The sequence below is a fragment of the Bufo bufo genome, chromosome 11, assembly GCF_905171765.1.
Source record: "Bufo bufo chromosome 11, aBufBuf1.1, whole genome shotgun sequence".
Classification (NCBI taxonomy): domain Eukaryota; kingdom Metazoa; phylum Chordata; class Amphibia; order Anura; family Bufonidae; genus Bufo; species Bufo bufo.
Genome location: NC_053399.1, coordinates 681443 through 700523, shown reverse-complemented (window position 1 = coordinate 700523; position 19081 = coordinate 681443). Strand labels below are relative to the sequence as shown.

Sequence of the window (19081 nt, the reverse complement as noted above, 5' to 3'; positions counted from 1 at the left end):
AATCCAGGACCCCAGACTCCACCTAATAACACATTCATCCTTCCAGAACCTATAGCACTGACAGCCGGAGAGGCCCCCAGTCTACAGCCACTCCAAAAACCAGGACCCCAGACTCCACCTAATAACACATTCATCCTTCCAGAACCTATAGCACTGACAGCCGGAGAGGCCCCCAGTCTACAGCCACTCCTAAATCCAGGACCCCAGACTCCACCTAATAACACATTCATCCTTCCAGAACCTATAGCACTGACAGCCGGAGAGGCCCCCAGTCTACAGCCACTCCAAAAACCAGGACCCCAGACTCCACCTAATAACACATTCATCCTTCCAGAACCTATAGCACTGACAGCCGGAGAAGCCCCCAGTCTACAGCCACTCCTAAATCCAGGACACCAGACTCCACCTAATAACACATTCATCCTTCCAGAACCTATAGCACTGACAGCCGGAGAGGCCCCCAGTCTACAGCCACTCCTAAATCCAGGACCCCAGACTCCACCTAATAACACATTCATCCTTCTAGAACCTATAGCACTGACAGCCGGAGAGGCCCCCCAGTCTACAGCGACTCCTAAATCCAGGACCCCAGACTCCACCTAATAACACATTCATCCTTCCAGAACCTATAGCACTGACAGCCGGAGAGGCCCCCAGTCTACAGCCACTCCTAAATCCAGGACCCCAGACTCCACCTAATAACACATTCATCCTTCCAGAACCTATAGCACTGACAGCCGGAGAGGCCCCCAGTCTACAGCCACTCCTAAATCCAGGACCCCAGACTCCACCTAATAACACATTCATCCTTCCAGAACCTATAGCACTGACAGCCGGAGAGGCCCCCAGTCTACAGCCACTCCTAAATCCAGGACCCCAGACTCCACCTAATAACACATTCATCCTTCCAGAACCTATAGCACTGACAGCCGGAGAGGCCCCCAGTCTACAGCCACTCCAAAAACCAGGACCCCAGACTCCACCTAATAACACATTCATCCTTCCAGAACCTATAGCACTGACAGCCGGAGAGGCCCCCAGTCTACAGCCACTCCTAAATCCAGGACCCCAGACTCCACCTAATAACACATTCATCCTTCCAGAACCTATAGCACTGACAGCCGGAGAGGCCCCCAGTCTACAGCCACTCCTAAATCCAGGACCCCAGACTCCACCTAATAACACATTCATCCTTCCAGAACCTATAGCACTGACAGCCGGAGAGGCCCCCAGTCTACAGCCACTCCTAAATCAAGGACACCAGACTCCACCTAATAACACATTCATCCTTCCAGAACCTATAGCACTGACAGCCGGAGAGGCCCCCAGTCTACAGCCACTCCAAAAACCAGGACCCCAGACTCCACCTAATAACACATTCATCCTTCCAGAACCTATAGCACTGACAGCCGGAGAGGCCCCCAGTCTACAGCCACTCCTAAATCAAGGACACCAGACTCCACCTAATAACACATTCATCCTTCCAGAACCTATAGCACTGACAGCCGGAGAGGCCCCCAGTCTACAGCCACTCCTAAATCCAGGACCCCAGACTCCACCTAATAACACATTCATCCTTCCAGAACCTATAGTCCATGGTCTGCTCTCTGTTGTCCTGTAGTCTAATATCTTGCCCTGGTGTCCTAGAGTCTAATGTCTGATCTCTGATGTCCTATGGTCTAATGACTTGTCTCTAGTGTCCTATGGTCTGATGTCTAGTCTAACCTGGGTTAGAGTCAGTTTTGGGATTAGGGTCAGAGTTCGCATTAGCAGCTTCTGTATCCTCATCCTGTTTTCACCATCCTCTTCCCCCACATCTCTCTGTAGGTTAGGGTCAGTTTCGGGATTAGGGTTAGGTTAGGGCTTTAGGTTAGAGTTCAGGTTAGCAGTCTTAGTATCCTCGCCCTGGTTCCACCCTCCTCCTCCTCCTCCTCCTCTTCGTGGCTTAGCCTTTTTGGAACTAGTTTGTCTACTTTTTAATCCGGAACTAAGCAGTGAGAAGGAAGACTAAGCAGACAGACGAGTCACCACCCTGCTCCCAGGGTGATCAGTTTTGCCTAGATTTTTGGGGTACCAACTCTTCTTGGGATACACACTGGAATATAGCAAGCTGGTGGGACAGATACAATGCCTCAAGGACACTGGGGTCCCTGGAGGGCAGTGCTCCTACTGCTAACGTGCACAGGTAAGGGGAAAATATGACTCTAGGCTGACATGTCACCGGCAGCAGATCCACATGAAGAATGTACTGGTAGAAGGAGTGCACCCCGTGTAGACTATATATACTGTATGTATACTGTATATGGAGCTGTCTATAGGCTGAGATGTCACCGGCAGAAGGAGTGCACCCCGCGTAGACTATATATACTGTATGTATACTGTATATGGAGCTGTCTATAGGCTGAGATGTCACCGGCAGAATGTACTGGTAGAAGGAGTGCACCCCGTGTAGACTATATATACTGTATGTATACTGTATATGGAGCTGTCTATAGGCTGTGATATCACCGGCAGAATGTACTGGTAGAAGGAGTGCACCCCGTGTAGACTATATATACTGTATGTATACTGTATATGGAGCTGTCTATAGGCTGTGATATCACCGGCAGAAGGAGTGCACCCCGCGTAGACTATATATACTGTATGTATACTGTATATGGAGCTGTCTATAGGCTGAGATATCACCGGCAGAAGGAGTGCACCCCGCGTAGACTATATATACTGTATGTATACTGTATATGGAGCTGTCTATAGGCTGAGATATCACCGGCAGAAGGAGTGCACCCCGCGTAGACTATATATACTGTATGTATACTGTATATGGAGCTGTCTATAGGCTGAGATGTCACCGGCAGAATGTACTGGTAGAAGGAGTGCACCCCGTGTAGACTATATATACTGTATGTATACTGTATATGGAGCTGTCTATAGGCTGTGATATCACCGGCAGAATGTACTGGTAGAAGGAGTGCACCCCGTGTAGACTATATATACTGTATGTATACTGTATATGGAGCTGTCTATAGGCTGTGATATCACCGGCAGAATGTACTGGTAGAAGGAGTGCACCCCGCGTAGACTATATATACTGTATGTATACTGTATATGGAGCTGTCTATAGGCTGTGATATCACCGGCAGAATGTACTGGTAGAAGGAGTGCACCCCGCGTAGACTATATATACTGTATGTATACTGTATATGGAGCTGTCTATAGGCTGAGATATCACCGGCAGAATGTACTGGTAGAAGGAGTGCACCCCGCGTAGACTATATATACTGTATGTATACTGTATATGGAGCTGTCTATAGGCTGAGATATCACTGGCAGAATGTACTGGTAGAAGGAGTGCACCCCGCGTAGACTATATATACTGTATGTATACTGTATATGGAGCTGTCTATAGGCTGTGATATCACTGGCAGAAGGAGTGCACCCCGTGTAGACTATATATACTGTATGTATACTGTATATGGAGCTGTCTATAGGCTGAGATATCACCGGCAGAATGTACTGGTAGAAGGAGTGCACCCCGCGTAGACTATATATACTGTATGTATACTGTATATGGAGCTGTCTATAGGCTGTGATATCACTGGCAGAAGGAGTGCACCCCGTGTAGACTATATATACTGTATATGGAGCTGTCTATAGGCTGAGATGTCACCAGCAGCAGATCCATAAGCAGTATAATATATATATATATATATATATATATATATATACAGTACAGACCAAAAGTTTGGACACACCTTCTCATTCAAAGAGTTTTCTTTATTTTCATGACTATGAAGGCATCAAAACTATGAATTAACACATGTGGAATTATATACATAACAAACAAGTGTGAAACAACCGAAAATATGTCATATTCTAGGTTCTTCAAAGTAGCCACCTTTTGCTTTGATTACTGCTTTGCACACTCTTGGCATTCTCTTGATGAGCTTCAAGAGGTAGTCCCCTGAAATGGTCTTCCAACAGTCTTGAAGGAGTTCCCAGAGATGCTTAGCACTTGTTGGCCCTTTTGCCTTCACTCTGCGGTCCAGCTCACCCCAAACCATCTCGATTGGGTTCAGGTCCGGTGACTGTGGAGGCCAGGTCATCTGGCGCAGCCCCCCATCACTCTCCTTCATGGTCAAATAGCCCTTACTTTCAAAGTTTTCCCAATTTTTCGGCTGACTGACTGACCTTCATTTCTTAAAGTAATGATGGCCACTCGTTTTTCTTTACTTAGCTGCTTTTTTCTTGCCATAATACAAATTCTAACAGTCTATTCAGTAGGACTATCAGCTGTGTATCCACCTGACTTCTCCTCAACGCCACTGATGGTCCCAACCCCATTTATAAGGCAAGAAATCCCACTTATTAAACCTGACAGGGCACACCTGTGAAGTGAAGACCATTTCAGGGGACTACCTCTTGAAGCTCATCAAGAGAATGCCGAGAGTGTGCAAAGCAGTAATCAAAGCAAAAGGTGGCTACTTTGAAGAACCTAGAATATGACATATTTTCAGTTGTTTCACACTTGTTTGTTATGTATATAATTCCACATGTGTTAATTCATAGTTTTGATGCCTTCATAGTCATGAAAATAAAGAAAACTCTTTCAATCAGAAGGTGTGTCCAAACTTTTGGTCTGTACTGTATATACACACACACACACAACCAGTACAGATAGGGAGAGAGAACAGAGCCGAGGAAATCTAAGCATAAGGCCGTACACATCCATATATACAGCAGCAGGTACACATATAGGTGCCCGCCAGTACAGAGGCACATCTACACCTATGGAAAGAGTCAGAGGAGCCATCATGGTCATTATCATTCTTGTTATGAGTGTGCTTCTTATTCACTCTTGTTATGATGAGGATGATGAGGGGGATGAGGATGATGGGGCTGCATTGCGTGCTTCATCAGAATGCTGTCTGTCGGTGTGAATCATGATGTTATTCTCCACAATTAGACCTCAGCGTCTCAGTCACGCAGGTTATAGAAGGTGTTGTACAGGATTCGGGTTATGTCTTGTCCAGCCCTTACCATAGACTGTAATTAAGGGTTTAGGAGCCAGGAGACAAGCAGAGCGGCTGGTGAGGTCCACGCCAAGAAGGCCCTGGACCCACCTGATGCTAGGGTTAGGACCACTGCCTCCCAGATGTAGTAGCCAGGCCCTGAGGGGGTCCCTGAAGACCATGGCATGTGGGGGCCCTCCTCCAGAAGACGTGTTAGTCTCTAGTGGACATGTGACCTACTAGCATCTGTGAGGCCTCCATCCAGTGGTCAGACCGGACTATGATGGTCACTGCAGTCCTTTTCACCTGCACAGGGGCAGCAATCAAACAGAGCCACCTGCCTGGTTGTGCGCAGTAACATTAGAGTGTTAGCTCCTCAGGAGACCTGTCTGGTGACACCCTCTCTCATCTCGGGGTGTGTAAAGGTATTAATCACACTGATACAGCCACATTCCCCAGGAGCATGATGAAGCGGAGACTCACCTGTCTGGATGACACAGGTGGAGCCCTCAGGTGGGCCAGTCCAGGCACATAGCTGGAGTGCGGCTGGATTGTGCCTGTGAACAGGTGTGATTGTGGCACTGAGATGTGTGGACCTGGCTTCTCTCCGGGTCATTGTATCCCTGACTGAATAAAGCAAATATGAAGCAATCACACATTCCGGGAGGCCTGAAAAGAGCGGCCACCTTCCTGATCCCAGGCGGTGACTCATCAGTCCCTGCACAATAGCTGGTAAACGGCGGCACGTCGCCCAGTGGAGGCACGGCTGCTCCCCAAACTGGAGGTCAGGAGAAGGAGCCTCTTCTCTACCAATACTTTCCACCTGGAAACACAATCTTGGAGAATGATTACCTTACTCCCAGTCCGCCCAGCTGTGGTCCCCGGCCTCGCCGCCTTACATTTCCCAGGCATTGGTGACACGGGCTGGTAAGGTCAGCACTTTGATAGCCTCCAATCACCAGAGACCTTGCTCCCCAGTATTAGACCACAGCCATATTCGTGCCACAGTCAGTGGGACGTCAGCGACCCTTAGAGTAGAATGGTCATGGAACGGAAAGTCTTTGGACCTTTTAGTAATCTCCTCCTGCTTCCCTTGGTCTGGAGATGATCCTCAGGCCGACTGCTTCCCTCGATTGCCCAAAAGAGGACCACGGTTTTTGATGCGGTAATGGTTTTTACCGGTGAAATATGTAAATTTAATGGGGGTCATTTACTAAGAGCGGTATGCCAGTTTTTTGTGGAAAAAAGTGGCAAGACCCGGTTTTGCAACTTTTTGAAGCACATGTTAAACAATTTTGTGGTACATTTAGTTTTTATGCCGTCCTCGCCACTTGGCAGTAGTGGAGGCGTACAGGGGGCATGAGGGTATATGGCGTATAGGTGCCATTTTCTGATGCATTTATTTTTTTTTGTAAAGATGAGGTTGATGCACCGTGCACCCAAAGGTGTCAGCCAAGCCCCAAATCACACATGGTGTACGCTGGTCTTAGTGTCCCCTCTGTGCTGCCATTAGATGCGTACGCCTCGTCATAAATTGGGCGCATCTGAGGCAGCCTGGAGTAAAAACTACGCCATCCCCGGTCTGGCACGGCCGGACAGAAAAGGGGACTTGTGACCTTAGTAAATGCCCCAATATCTCTACATATTAGTCAGGACAGATCAGTAAATCAGGCCAAGGTCAGGAGAAAGTCCCAAATAGTCCCATTGATGAAACCTTACTTAGGCCTCATGCACACAACGATATTTTTGCCATTTTTTGCAGATTGCACACGGATCCATTCATTTCTATGGTTCTGCAAAAAGAAACAGATCCAATATGGATGTCATCTGTGGGCGGTCTGCATCCGATTATAGAACCTGTCCTATTCTTGTCTGTTTTTGGGTTAAGCATTGCCTTTTTACGGGACCCACTGTAAGAAACTGCGGGATGCACATGGATTGCATCTGTATTCTGTGGATCCGCAATTTTCAGACTAAATGCAAGCAAACATTCAAGGCCTCATGAACACAACCGTATCCGTTTTGCACACACTTCAGCTAAGGTGGGGTTAAACCCGCCTCATCAACATCACATGCAGTTTTGCTGCAGATTAAACAGGTGAAACACATTGGGGGCCATTGATCATAGAGCAGCTTTTTACTCTGGACCTTGACTGCCCCTGTGCTGCCGGAGGAGGCGCCTAATTTATGACGAGATGTTTCCTCTGGCAGCACAGGGGCCAAGACCGGCACAAATCGTGCACTGACATAAGCCTTCGGCCCCTTTACTCGGGACATAAGCCTTCGGCCCCTTTACTCGGGACATAAGCCTTCGGCCCCTTTACTCGGGACATAAGCCTTCGGCCACTTTACTGAGGACATAAGCCTTCGGCCCCTTTACTCTGGACATAAGTCTTCGGCCCCTTTACTCGGGACATAAGTCTTCGGCCCCTTTACTCGGGACATAAGCCTTCGGCCCCTTTACTCGGGACATAAGCCTTCGGCCCCTTTACTCGGGACATAAGCCTTCGGCCCCTTTACTCGGGACATAAGCCTTCGGCCCCTTTACTCTGGACATAAGTCTTCGGCCCCTTTACTCGGGACATAAGTCTTCGGCCCCTTTACTCGGGACATAAGTCTTCGGCCACTTTACTCGGGACATAAGCCTTCGGCCACTTTACTCGGGACATAAACCTTCGGCCACTTTACTCGGGACATAAGCCTTCGGCCACTTTACTCAGGACATAAACCTTCGGCCACTTTACTGAGGACATAAGTCTTCGGCCACTTTACTGAGGACATAAGTCTTCGGCCCCTTTACTTGGGACATAAGTCTTCGGCCCCTTTACTTGGGACATAAGCCTTCGGCCACTTTACTCGGGACATAAGCCTTCGGCCACTTTACTCGGGACATAAACCTTCGGCCACTTTACTGAGGACATAAGCCTTCGGCCCCTTTACTCGGGACATAAGCCTTCGGCCCCTTTACTCTGGGCATAAGCCTTCGGCCACTTTACTGAGGACATAAGCCTTCGGCCCCTTTACTCTGGACATAAGTCTTCGGCCCCTTTACTCGGGACATAAGTCTTCGGCCCCTTTACTCGGGACATAAGCCTTCGGCCCCTTTACTCGGGACATAAGTCTTCGGCCCCTTTACTTGGGACATAAGTCTTCGGCCCCTTTACTCGGGACATAAGTCTTCGGCCCCTTTACTCGGGACATAAGCCTTCGGCCACTTTACTCGGGACATAAGCCTTCGGCCACTTTACTCGGGACATAAACCTTCGGCCACTTTACTGAGGACATAAGCCTTCGGCCCCTTTACTCGGGACATAAGCCTTCGGCCCCTTTACTCTGGGCATAAGCCTTCGGCCACTTTACTGAGGACATAAGCCTTCGGCCCCTTTACTCTGGGCATAAGCCTTCGGCCACTTTACTGAGGACATAAGCCTTCGGCCCCTTTACTCTGGACATAAGTCTTCGGCCCCTTTACTCGGGACATAAGTCTTCGGCCCCTTTACTCGGGACATAAGCCTTCGGCCCCTTTACTCGGGACATAAGCCTTCGGCCCCTTTACTCGGGACATAAGCCTTCGGCCACTTTACTGAGGACATAAGCCTTCGGCCCCTTTACTCGGGACATAAGCCTTCGGCCCCTTTACTCTGGACATAAGTCTTCGGCCCCTTTACTCGGGACATAAGTCTTCGGCCCCTTTACTCGGGACATAAGTCTTCGGCCCCTTTACTCGGGACATAAGTCTTCGGCCCCTTTACTCGGGACATAAGTCTTCGGCCACTTTACTCGGGACATAAGCCTTCGGCCACTTTACTCGGGACATAAACCTTCGGCCACTTTACTGAGGACATAAGTCTTCGGCCCCTTTACTCTGGACATAAGCCTTCGGCCCCTTTACTCAGGACATAAGCCTTCGGCCCCTTTACTCTGGACATAAGTCTTCGGCCCCTTTACTCGGGACATAAGTCTTCGGCCCCTTTACTCGGGACATAAGCCTTCGGCCCCTTTACTCTGGACATAAGCCTTCAGCCCCTTTACTCTGGACATAAGCCTTCGGCCCCTTTACTCGAGACATAAGCCTTCGGCCCCCTTACTCGGGACATAAGCCTTCGGCCCCTTTACTCTGGACATAAGCCTTCGGCCCCTTTACTCAGGACATAAGCCTTCAGCCCCTTTACTCTGGACATAAGTCTTCGGCCACTTTACTCGGGACATAAGCCTTCGGCCCCTTTACTCTGGACATAAGCCTTCAGCCCCTTTACTCTGGAAATAAGTCTTCGGCCACTTTACTCGGGACATAAGTCTTCGGCCCCTTTACTCGGGACATAAGCCTTCGGCCCCTTTACTCGGGACATAAGCCTTCGGCCCCTTTACTCCGGACATAAGCCTTCGGCACCTTTACTTGGGACATAGTTGAAGCCCCTCTCCAGAGATTCCAGGGATGTTCCACTGGGTTCAGGGCTCTGACTGGGACACTCAAGGACATTCCCAGAACTGTCCCTAAGCTGCTCCTATGTTGTCCTGGCTGTGTGCTTAGGGTGATTGTCTTGTTGGAAGGCCATTGGGCCAAGAGTTCTGGATCAGCTCTTCATTAAGAATATCTCTATACTTTTGTCAGGGTGGAGGAAAAGCTGAATGAAGCAGTCTCCCTCTCCCCCGATAATAACGCTGACACCAACATGCTTCACTGTAGGGATGGTATTGGGCAGGTTTCCACCAAACATTACTGAGGAGAGGCTTCTTTCTGGCCGCTCTGCCATAAAGGCCAGATTGGTGGAGGCTGCAGTGATGCTGACCTTCTGGAAGTTTGTATCATCTGCACACAGGATCTCTGGCGCTCAGCCAGAGTGACCATTGGGCTCCTGGTCACCTCTCTTACCAAGGCCTTTCTCCCTGAATTAGTTTGTCTTCCCCATGTAAGAATTATAGAGGCTGCGATGCTCTTGGGAACTTTCAGTGCAGCAGAAATGTTTTGTCCCCTTCTCCAGATCTGAGCCTCCATACAATCCTGTCTCTGAGCTTTACAGGCAGTTCTTCCATCCTCATAGCTTGGTTTTTGCTCTGATCTGCATTGTCAGCTGTGAGAACTTATATAGACAGGGCTGTGTCCTTCCAAATCGTGTCCAATCACAAGAATTTACCACAGGTGACTCCAATAAAGGTGTAGGACATCTCAGAGATGATCCAGAGAAATGGGGGTCCCAGAGCTAAATGTCAAGTGTCACAGCAAAAGGGATGAATACTTACAGTATATTCATATGACCGGGGGTGAAGACTTATGTCTTGAGTAAAAGGGCTGAAGACTTATGTCCAGGAGACATTTTATTTTTTCCTTTTCAGTAAATTAGTAAATATTTCTCAGCTTCTGTTCTCACTTTCTCATTATGGGGAACTGAGGGCAGAATGAGGGGGGGGGGGGGAAGAGCGCGAGAACGAAATGTGAGGGGGCGTGAAGACTTTCATAACGCACTGTACAAATCTGGATTCTTGGACATGTTATGAGAGGACGGAAGATTGTGACTCTCATCAGCGTTTCTAGCCACTCCTCTTGATCCATCTTGATGAGGCAGACTGAAGGGTGATGGCAGCACGTAGCACCCATTGCCATTTCCCACAGACCTGGGGTTAGGGGTGAGGGCTCCTCCTCAGAAGACTATAATAAGTGAGCCTGTGAGGAGGTCCAGGGCTCACAGGAGATCCTGCTTTTGGGCCCACATGCCGGAAGTGGCCCACATGCCGGCTTCTGATGTGTCTGGAGAAGTCACCCTCCTTGCTCATCTGCTTTGTTATGCAGCTTTCATGCCCAGCTTGGGCGTTCACACCCAGCCCTGCTCCACCCAGCCCATTGTTTTTGTGTTGCCTAATAAATCCCGAGACTGAACTCCATTATTGTGTCTGTTTTTGTTTTCTAATGATTCACGGTCCCTTTACACTTACACAGTGGTGTGGTGGTGGAGCAGGACCTCTCTACAATCTCTCAAATCTAGCCTATAGTCTCTATATACGAATGGATGGACATTATATAGTAGGTATAGCCAGAGGCAGCATGTGGAGAGTGCACTGCAAAAGAACGGCACTCAGGTGTTTAACCAGTCACAACCATTTTATGCCAAGAACGTGAGCAGACACCATATGTGGTGTGCAGACAGATGATGTATACATCCGCCTCCCAATCGGGTTGGGTGAGACAGTCTATAGGGGCACCAGATCTATCCTCCAGCCCCTGTATCTCCTGACAATTGGTAAATCTGTCCCATCATGTGCCAGCACATTGAGTTAGATAGGTGGTCATTTAGCCTACACATGAAGCTCCATACTCCATGTGTAGGAGCATATATGTGTGTATATATTCTATATACAGGTCTCTATGTAATCTGGAGGTGCACTTTGAGCGTCCTACTCCCCCCGGGAGTGGAGTACATAGGTCTCCAAGTATGTAATATAGGGTGAGCATGGACTTTATAACCCTTATTTGAGAATGCACTGGACACTATACATTCTGTAGATCAGACAGAGGTTTTAATCTTTATGTAACAGAGAATACATATTTCTGTATTTTGTATGTGGAATTTAGCTTAATATTACCTCTAGGCGTTCACAGGCCTGTATGGAAACTGTATAGATGGCTACAGAGATTTACAATCCTGTGACAGTACATATGTAGGTCTACAGCTGATACATAGGTGGAAAGTGAGATTTATACTCCTCAGGGGAGAGTACAAAGAGCTGTAAGCATTCTATAGGTGGATGGTGAGATTTATACTCCTCAGGGGAGAGTAGATAGAGCTGTAAGCATTCTATAGGTGGAAAGTGAGATTTATACTCCTCAGGGGAGAGTACAAAGAGCTGTAAGCATTCTATAGGTGGACAGCGAGGTTTATACTCCTCAGGGGAGAGTACATAGAGCTGTAAGCATTCTATAGGTGGATGGTGAGATTTATACTCCTCAGGGGAGAGTACAAAGAGCTGTAAGCATTCTATAAGTGGATGGTGAGATTTATACTCCTCAGGGGAGAGTAGATAGAGCTGTAAGCATTCTATAGGTGGACAGCGAGGTTTATACTCCTCAGGGGAGAGTAGATAGAGCTGTAAGCATTCTATAGGTGGATGGTGAGATTTATACTCCTCAGGGGAGAGTACAAAGAGCTGTAAGCATTCTATAGGTGGATGGTGAGATTTATACTCCTCAGGGGAGAGTAGATAGAGCTGTAAGCATTCTATAGGTGGAAAGTGAGATTTATACTCCTCAGGGGAGAGTACAAAGAGCTGTAAGCATTCTATAGGTGGACAGGGAGGTTTATACTCCTCAGGGGAGAGTAGATAGAGCTGTAAGAATTCTATAGGTGGACAGTGAGGTTTATACTCCTCAGGGGAGAGTACATAGGACTGTAAGTATTATATAGGTGGACAGTGAGGTTTATACTCCTCAGGGGAGAGTACAAAGAGCTGTAAGCATTCTATAGGTGGACAGTGAGGTTTATACTCCTCAGGGGAGAGTACAAAGAGCTGTAAGCATTCTATAGGTGGATGGTGAGATTTATACTCCTCAGGGGAGAGTAGATAGAGCTGTAAGCATTCTATAGGTGGACAGTGAGATTTATACTCCTCAGGGGAGAGTACATAGAGCTGTAAGCATTCTATAGGTGGACAGTGAGATTTATACTCCTCAGGGGAGAGTACATAGAGCTGTAAGCATTCTATAGGTGGACAGTGAGGTTTATACTCCTCAGGGGAGAGTACATAGAGCTGTAAGCATTCTATAGGTGAACGGTGAGATTTATACTCCTCAGGGGAGAGTACAAAGAGCTGTAAGCATTCTATAGGTGGACAAGGAGGTTTATACTCCTTAGGGGAGAGTACATAGAGCTGTAAGCATTCTATAGGTGGACGGTGAGATTTATACTCCTCAGGGGAGAGTAGATAGAGCTGTAAGCATTCTATAGGTGGACAGGGAGGTTTATACTCCTCAGGGGAGAGTACAAAGAGCTGTAAGCATTCTATAGGTGGACAGTGAGATTTATACTCCTCAGGGGAGAGTACATAGAGCTGTAAGCATTCTATAGGTGGACAAGGAGGTTTATACTCCTCAGGGGAGAGTACATAGAGCTGTAAGCATTCTATAGGTGGACAGTGAGGTTTATACTCCTCAGGGGAGAGTACAAAGAGCTGTAAGCATTTTATAGGTGGATGGTGAGATTTATACTCCTCAGGGGAGAGTACATAGAGCTGTAAGCATTCTATAGGTGGACAGTGAGGTTTATACTCCTCAGGGGAGAGTAGATAGAGCTGTAAGCATTCTATAGGTGGACAGGGAGGTTTATACTCCTCAGGGGAGAGTACAAAGAGCTGTAAGCATTCTATAGGTGGACAGTGAGATTTATACTCCTCAGGGGAGAGTACATAGAGCTGTAAGCATTCTATAGGTGGACAAGGAGGTTTATACTCCTCAGGGGAGAGTACATAGAGCTGTAAGCATTCTATAGGTGGACAGTGAGGTTTATACTCCTCAGGGGAGAGTACAAAGAGCTGTAAGCATTCTATAGGTGGACGGTGAGATTTATACTCCTCAGGGGAGAGTACATAGAGCTGTAAGCATTCTATAGGTGGACAGTGAGGTTTATACTCCTCAGGGGAGAGTACATAGAGCTGTAAGCATTCTATAGGTGGACAGGGAGGTTTATACTCCTCAGTGGAGAGTACATAGAGCTGTAAGCATTCTATAGGTGGACAGGGAGGTTTATACTCCTCAGGGGAGAGTACATAGAGCTGTAAGCATTCTATAGGTGAACAGTGAGATTTATACTCCTCAGGGGAGAGTAGATAGAGCTGTAAGCATTCTATAGGTGGACAGTGAGATTTATACTCCTCAGGGGAGAGTACATAGAGCTGTAAGCATTCTATAGGTGGACAGTGAGGTTTATACTCCTCAGGGGAGAGTACATAGAGCTGTAAGCATTCTATAGGTGAACGGTGAGATTTATACTCCTCAGGGGAGAGTACATAGAGCTGTAAGCATTCTATAGGTGGACGGTGAGATTTATACTCCTCAGGGGAGAGTAGATAGAGCTGTAAGCATTCTATAGGTGGACAGGGAGGTTTATACTCCTCAGGGGAGAGTACATAGAGCTGTAAGCATTCTATAGGTGGACGGTGAGATTTATACTCCTCAGGGGAGAGTACATAGGACTGTAAGTATTATATAGGTGGACATTAAGCTTCATTCTCTTTCTGTGAGAGTACATAGGACTGTTTACAATCTCTAAGTGGGCCACAAGCTTTATATTTCTTAATTTATGCGAGACTGCACAATCTGCATGTATTCTTTAGGTGGATGTTGGGATTTATTTTCCTTCTGTGAGAGTACATAGGTCTATATGTATATGAGCGCTTCACTCCTTCAGGAAGAATATATGGGTCTCTTTGCAGGCTATAAGTGGAAATTGTGCTCTGTAGTCTTCTATAAGAGGACATTGAGCGTTTCACTTCTTCTGTAAGAGCACCTGGGTCTATATTCTATAGGTAGGCATCGAGCTTAATACCTGCTCTATATAATATTACATAGGACTGTATGTATCCTATAGGTGGACATTGAGCTCTGTATATCTTACATACATCATCTGTGAGTATTCTGTTGGTGGAAGATGGCTTTTTCTGTACATGGGACTATATGTAGGACTGTATGTCTTCTATAGGTGGCCATGGAGCATTCTATGAGAAGACATAGGTCCACACACTGAGGTCCTTTGTCATTAGTGCCATAGTGAGGGTCTATACACTCTATACAGTCCTGTCGGGGGCGGGCGGGGTGCTCACTGCTCGTATAGGAGTCCTGGCTTGCTCTTACACTAAGCAGAATCGAAGCATTTCTTAATGGTGACTGATAATGAAAACGATTGTGAATACAAAACTGATGGCCGATAAACAAGAATGTGGTGGGGCGGCCAGGAGCACGGTCACCTCCCTGTCTGTGTATGTACAGCACTAAGTACACAAGCCACTGACAACACAAACCGCCTTCTGCCTCAGAGTCTGCACCATGTGATATCTGTGCACCCCAAATACTGACAGGCCCCCACACACGCCTCCACTGTTCAGCCTGACGTGTCAGCCATTGTCTGCAGCAGCTGCACCTCAGGAGCCTCATCATTCATTTATGGACGAGGCCTGCAGGAACATCTGTTGCCTGCCCGATGGACACACACTCCGCTCCTCTCAGGGGGCAGTAGACCACTGATGCACGCCATGCACATTGTTCACTAGTGCCACAGACTCCACAGATCACTAGGAAATCGATGCATCCACCATGCGCAGAGAAGTGTGTCGCCATGATGTAAACCACAGCCTATTAGGACTGTTTACTACGTGGCCATGATGTAAACTACAGCAATATTCAGATTCTATACCGCGTGGCCATGATGTAAACCACAGCCTATTAGGACTGTTAACTGCAATGTCATGATGTAAACCACAGCCTATTAGGATTGTTTACTGCGTGGCCATGATGTAAACCACAGCCTATTAGGATTGTTTACTGCGATGTCATGATCTAAACTACAGCAGTATACAGATTGTATACTGCATGTCCATGATGTAAACCACAGCCTATTAGGATAGTTTACTGTGAGGCCATGATGTAAACTACAGCAGTATACAGATTGTATACTGCGTGTCCATGATGTAAACCACAGCCTATTAGGATAGTTTACTGTGAGGCCATGATGTAAACTACAGCAGTATACAGATTGTATACTGCGTGTCCATGATGTAAACCACAGCCTATTAGGATTGTTTACTGTGAGGCCATGATGTAAACTAAAGTAGTATACAGACTGTATACCTCGTGGCCATGATGTAAACCACAGCCTATTAGGATAGTTTACTGTGAGGCCATGATGTAAACTACAGCAGTATACAGATTGTATACGGTGTGTCCATGATGTAAACCACAGCCTATTAGGACTGTTTACTACGTGGCCATGATGTAAACTACAGCAATATTCAGATTGTATACCGCTTGGCCATGATGTAAACCACAGCCTATTAGGACTGTTAACTGCAATGTCATGATTTAAACTACAGCAGTATACAGATTGTATACTGCGTGTCCATGATGTAAACCACAGCCTATTAGGATTGTTTACTGTGAGGCCATGATGTAAACTACAGCAGTATACAGATTGTATACTGCGTGTCCATGATGTAAACCACAGCCTATTAGGATTGTTTACTGTGAGGCCATTATGTAAACTAAAGTAGTATACAGACTGTATACCGCGTGGCCATGATGTAAACTACAGCAGTATACAGATTGTATACTGCGTGTCCATGATGTAAACCACAGCCTATTAGGATTGTTTACTGCGATGTCATGATGTAAACTACAGCAGTATACACATTGTATACTGCGTGTCCATGATGTAAACTACAGCCTATTAGGATTGTTTACTGTGAGGCCATGATGTAAACTACAGCAGTATACAGATTGTATACTGCGTGTCCATGATGTAAACCACAGCCTATTAGGACTGTTTACTACGTGGCCATGATCTAAACTACAGCAGTATGAAGATTGTATACTGCGTGTCCATGATGTAAACCACAGCCTATTAGGATTGTTTACTGTGAGGCCATGATGTAAACTAAAGTAGTATACAGACTGTATACCTCGTGGTCATGATTTAAACTACAGCCTATTAGGATTGTTTACTGTGAGGCCATGATGTAAACTACAGCAGTATACAGATTGTATACTGCGTGTCCATGATGTAAACCACAGCCTATTAGGATAGTTTACTGTGAGGCCATGATGTAAACTACAGCAGTATACAGATTGTATACCGTGTGTCCATGATGTAAACCACAGCCGATTAGGACTGTTTACTACGTGGCCATGATGTAAACTACAGCAATATTCAGATTCTATACCGCGTGGCCATGATGTAAACCACAGCCTATTAGGACTGTTAACTGCAATGTCATGATTTAAACTACAGCCTATTAGGATTGTTTACTGCGTGGCCATGATGTAAACCACAGCCTATTAGGATTGTTTACTGCGATGTCATGATCTAAACTACAGCAGTATACAGATTGTATACTGCGTGTCCATGATGTAAACCACAGCCTATTAGGATTGTTTACTGTGAGGCCATGATGTAAACTACAGCAGTATACAGATTGTATACTGCGTGTCCATGATGTAAACCACAGCCTATTAGGATTGTTTACTGTGAGGCCATTATGTAAACTAAAGTAGTATACAGACTGTATACCGCGTGGCCATGATGTAAACTACAGCAGTATACAGATTGTATACGGTGTGTCCATAATGTAAACCACAGCCTATTAGGATTGTTTACTGCGATGTCATGATGTAAACTACAGCAGTATACACATTGTATACTGCGTGTCCATGATGTAAACCACAGCCTATTAGGACTGTTTACTACGTGGCCATGATCTAAGCTACAGCAGTATACAGATTGTATACTGCGTGTCCATGATGTAAACCACAGCCTATTAAGATTGTTTACTGTGAGGCCATGATGTAAACTAAAGTAGTATACAGACTGTATACCTCGTGGTCATGATTTAAACTACAGCCTATTAGGATTGTTTACTGTGAGGCCATGATGTAAACTACAGCAGTATACAGATTGTATACTGCGTGTCTATGATGTAAACCACAGCCTATTAGGATTGTTTACTGCGATGTCATGATGTAAACTACAGCAGTATACAGATTGTATACTGCGTGTCCATGATGTAAACCACAGCCTATTAGGATTGTTTACTGCGTGGCCATGATGTAAACTACAGCCTATTACGATTGTGTAATGGTACAGAACACCAAACAACCAGACAGAGTTTAAACAATGGTGGATTTTATATAATCCCGCTGGGCCTGAATCTCAGGCCCAGTGAGATTATACAGATGTCCTCTGGGTGGCGAGGTACCTGGCAACAAATCAATAGGACAACCATATGGCCTATGAGGAGGTAACACATCAGCTCCCTGTGGGCTGAGCATGTCCTGGAAGTGATGATAATGTTTAGGTAACAAACTCAGAACTTCCGTCGATGCCAGTGGCAACTCCGGACAAATGCACCTAGTGAGGCAATCAGAACTCCACTGGCAAATTTGTCCGGAGCGCCAGTCCACTACTGGATTATGAAGTCTCAACCAGGGGAGACCCAAAATCACAGGAGTGGATGGCATGTCCAAGGTTAAAAGGTTTAAGACCTCCCAGTGACCAGCCCCCACTGTTACCTGCAACCCGGGTGTCATCCACAACGACCGCCCTTCTTGAAGGGGAGACCCGTCCACAGCGGTGACAGAAATGGCTGCTTCCAGCTTAACTACTGGAATCTGTAACTGTCGAACCAGGGAAGAGGCGATAAAATTTCCGGCAGCTCCCAAGTCAAGTAAGGCGAAAAAAGGATGGTCCTTCCCTTGCCAGTCAATAGAAATGGTATGAGAAGCCGACTTCTTATAAGAGGAGGCAGCAGAGCACCTAGTGGGTTCTCCTCGATTCCCACTAGGCTTTGTCATTTCCCGGCAGGAGTAATGGACATCTCTTTAGCTGGTGACCAACTCCTTCACAATATAGGTAAATACCCTTGTTTTGGCGACGAGCCCTCTCAGTAGGGGTAAGACGAGAGGACGCCAGTTCCATGGGTTCCTCAGCCGGTTTACTGGGTTTTGGAGATGGACTGGATGAGGCTAGGCGAGAAGCCTGCTCCAGATGGCGTTCCCGAATTCAACGATCAGCGTCGATTGCCTGCTGGATTGCCACATCTAGTGATGGTGGGGATGGTAGAGATAATAACAACTCTCTGACAGGGTCAGATAGTCCCAACTGGAACCGGTGCCGGAGAGCGGCATCCCCCCAGTTGTTAAAAGTGGCCCAGCGATGAAACTCTGAAGCAAATTCCTCCGCTGGGCGTTGTCCTTGTTGGAGATGTTCCAGCTGGGTCTCAGCAGTACGAGTGCGGTCCGGATCATCAAATAATACACTCAAGGCATGAAATAAGGTCTCTACTGAGCCAAAAGCGGGATCTCCCGCCGGGAGATTAAA

The 19081-nt window shown here is 46.8% G+C and overlaps 2 protein-coding genes across 28 annotated transcripts in view; one reads left to right on the top strand and one right to left on the bottom strand.

Moving 5' to 3' along the window:
- Nucleotides 1-5626, bottom strand: part of LOC120982092 (C-X-C chemokine receptor type 6-like) — a 318496-nt gene extending 312870 nt beyond the window's left edge. Inside the window, exon 1 of the mRNA XM_040412034.1 lies at nt 5493-5626. The gene's annotated coding sequence lies outside the window, so the exon portion shown is untranslated. The remainder of the gene's footprint in view (nt 1-5492) is intronic.
- NECTIN4 (nectin cell adhesion molecule 4) overlaps nt 1989-19081 on the top strand; it is a 58384-nt gene continuing 41291 nt past the window's right edge. For all 27 annotated transcript variants that reach the window (XR_005774840.1, XR_005774839.1, XR_005774838.1 and 24 more), the window contains exon 1: nt 1989-2185. Coding sequence is in view for 24 of the 27 variants with exons in the window: in XM_040412028.1 (XP_040267962.1) it covers nt 2128-2185 (58 nt within the window). In the remaining 3 variants the exon portion in view is untranslated. The remainder of the gene's footprint in view (nt 2186-19081) is intronic.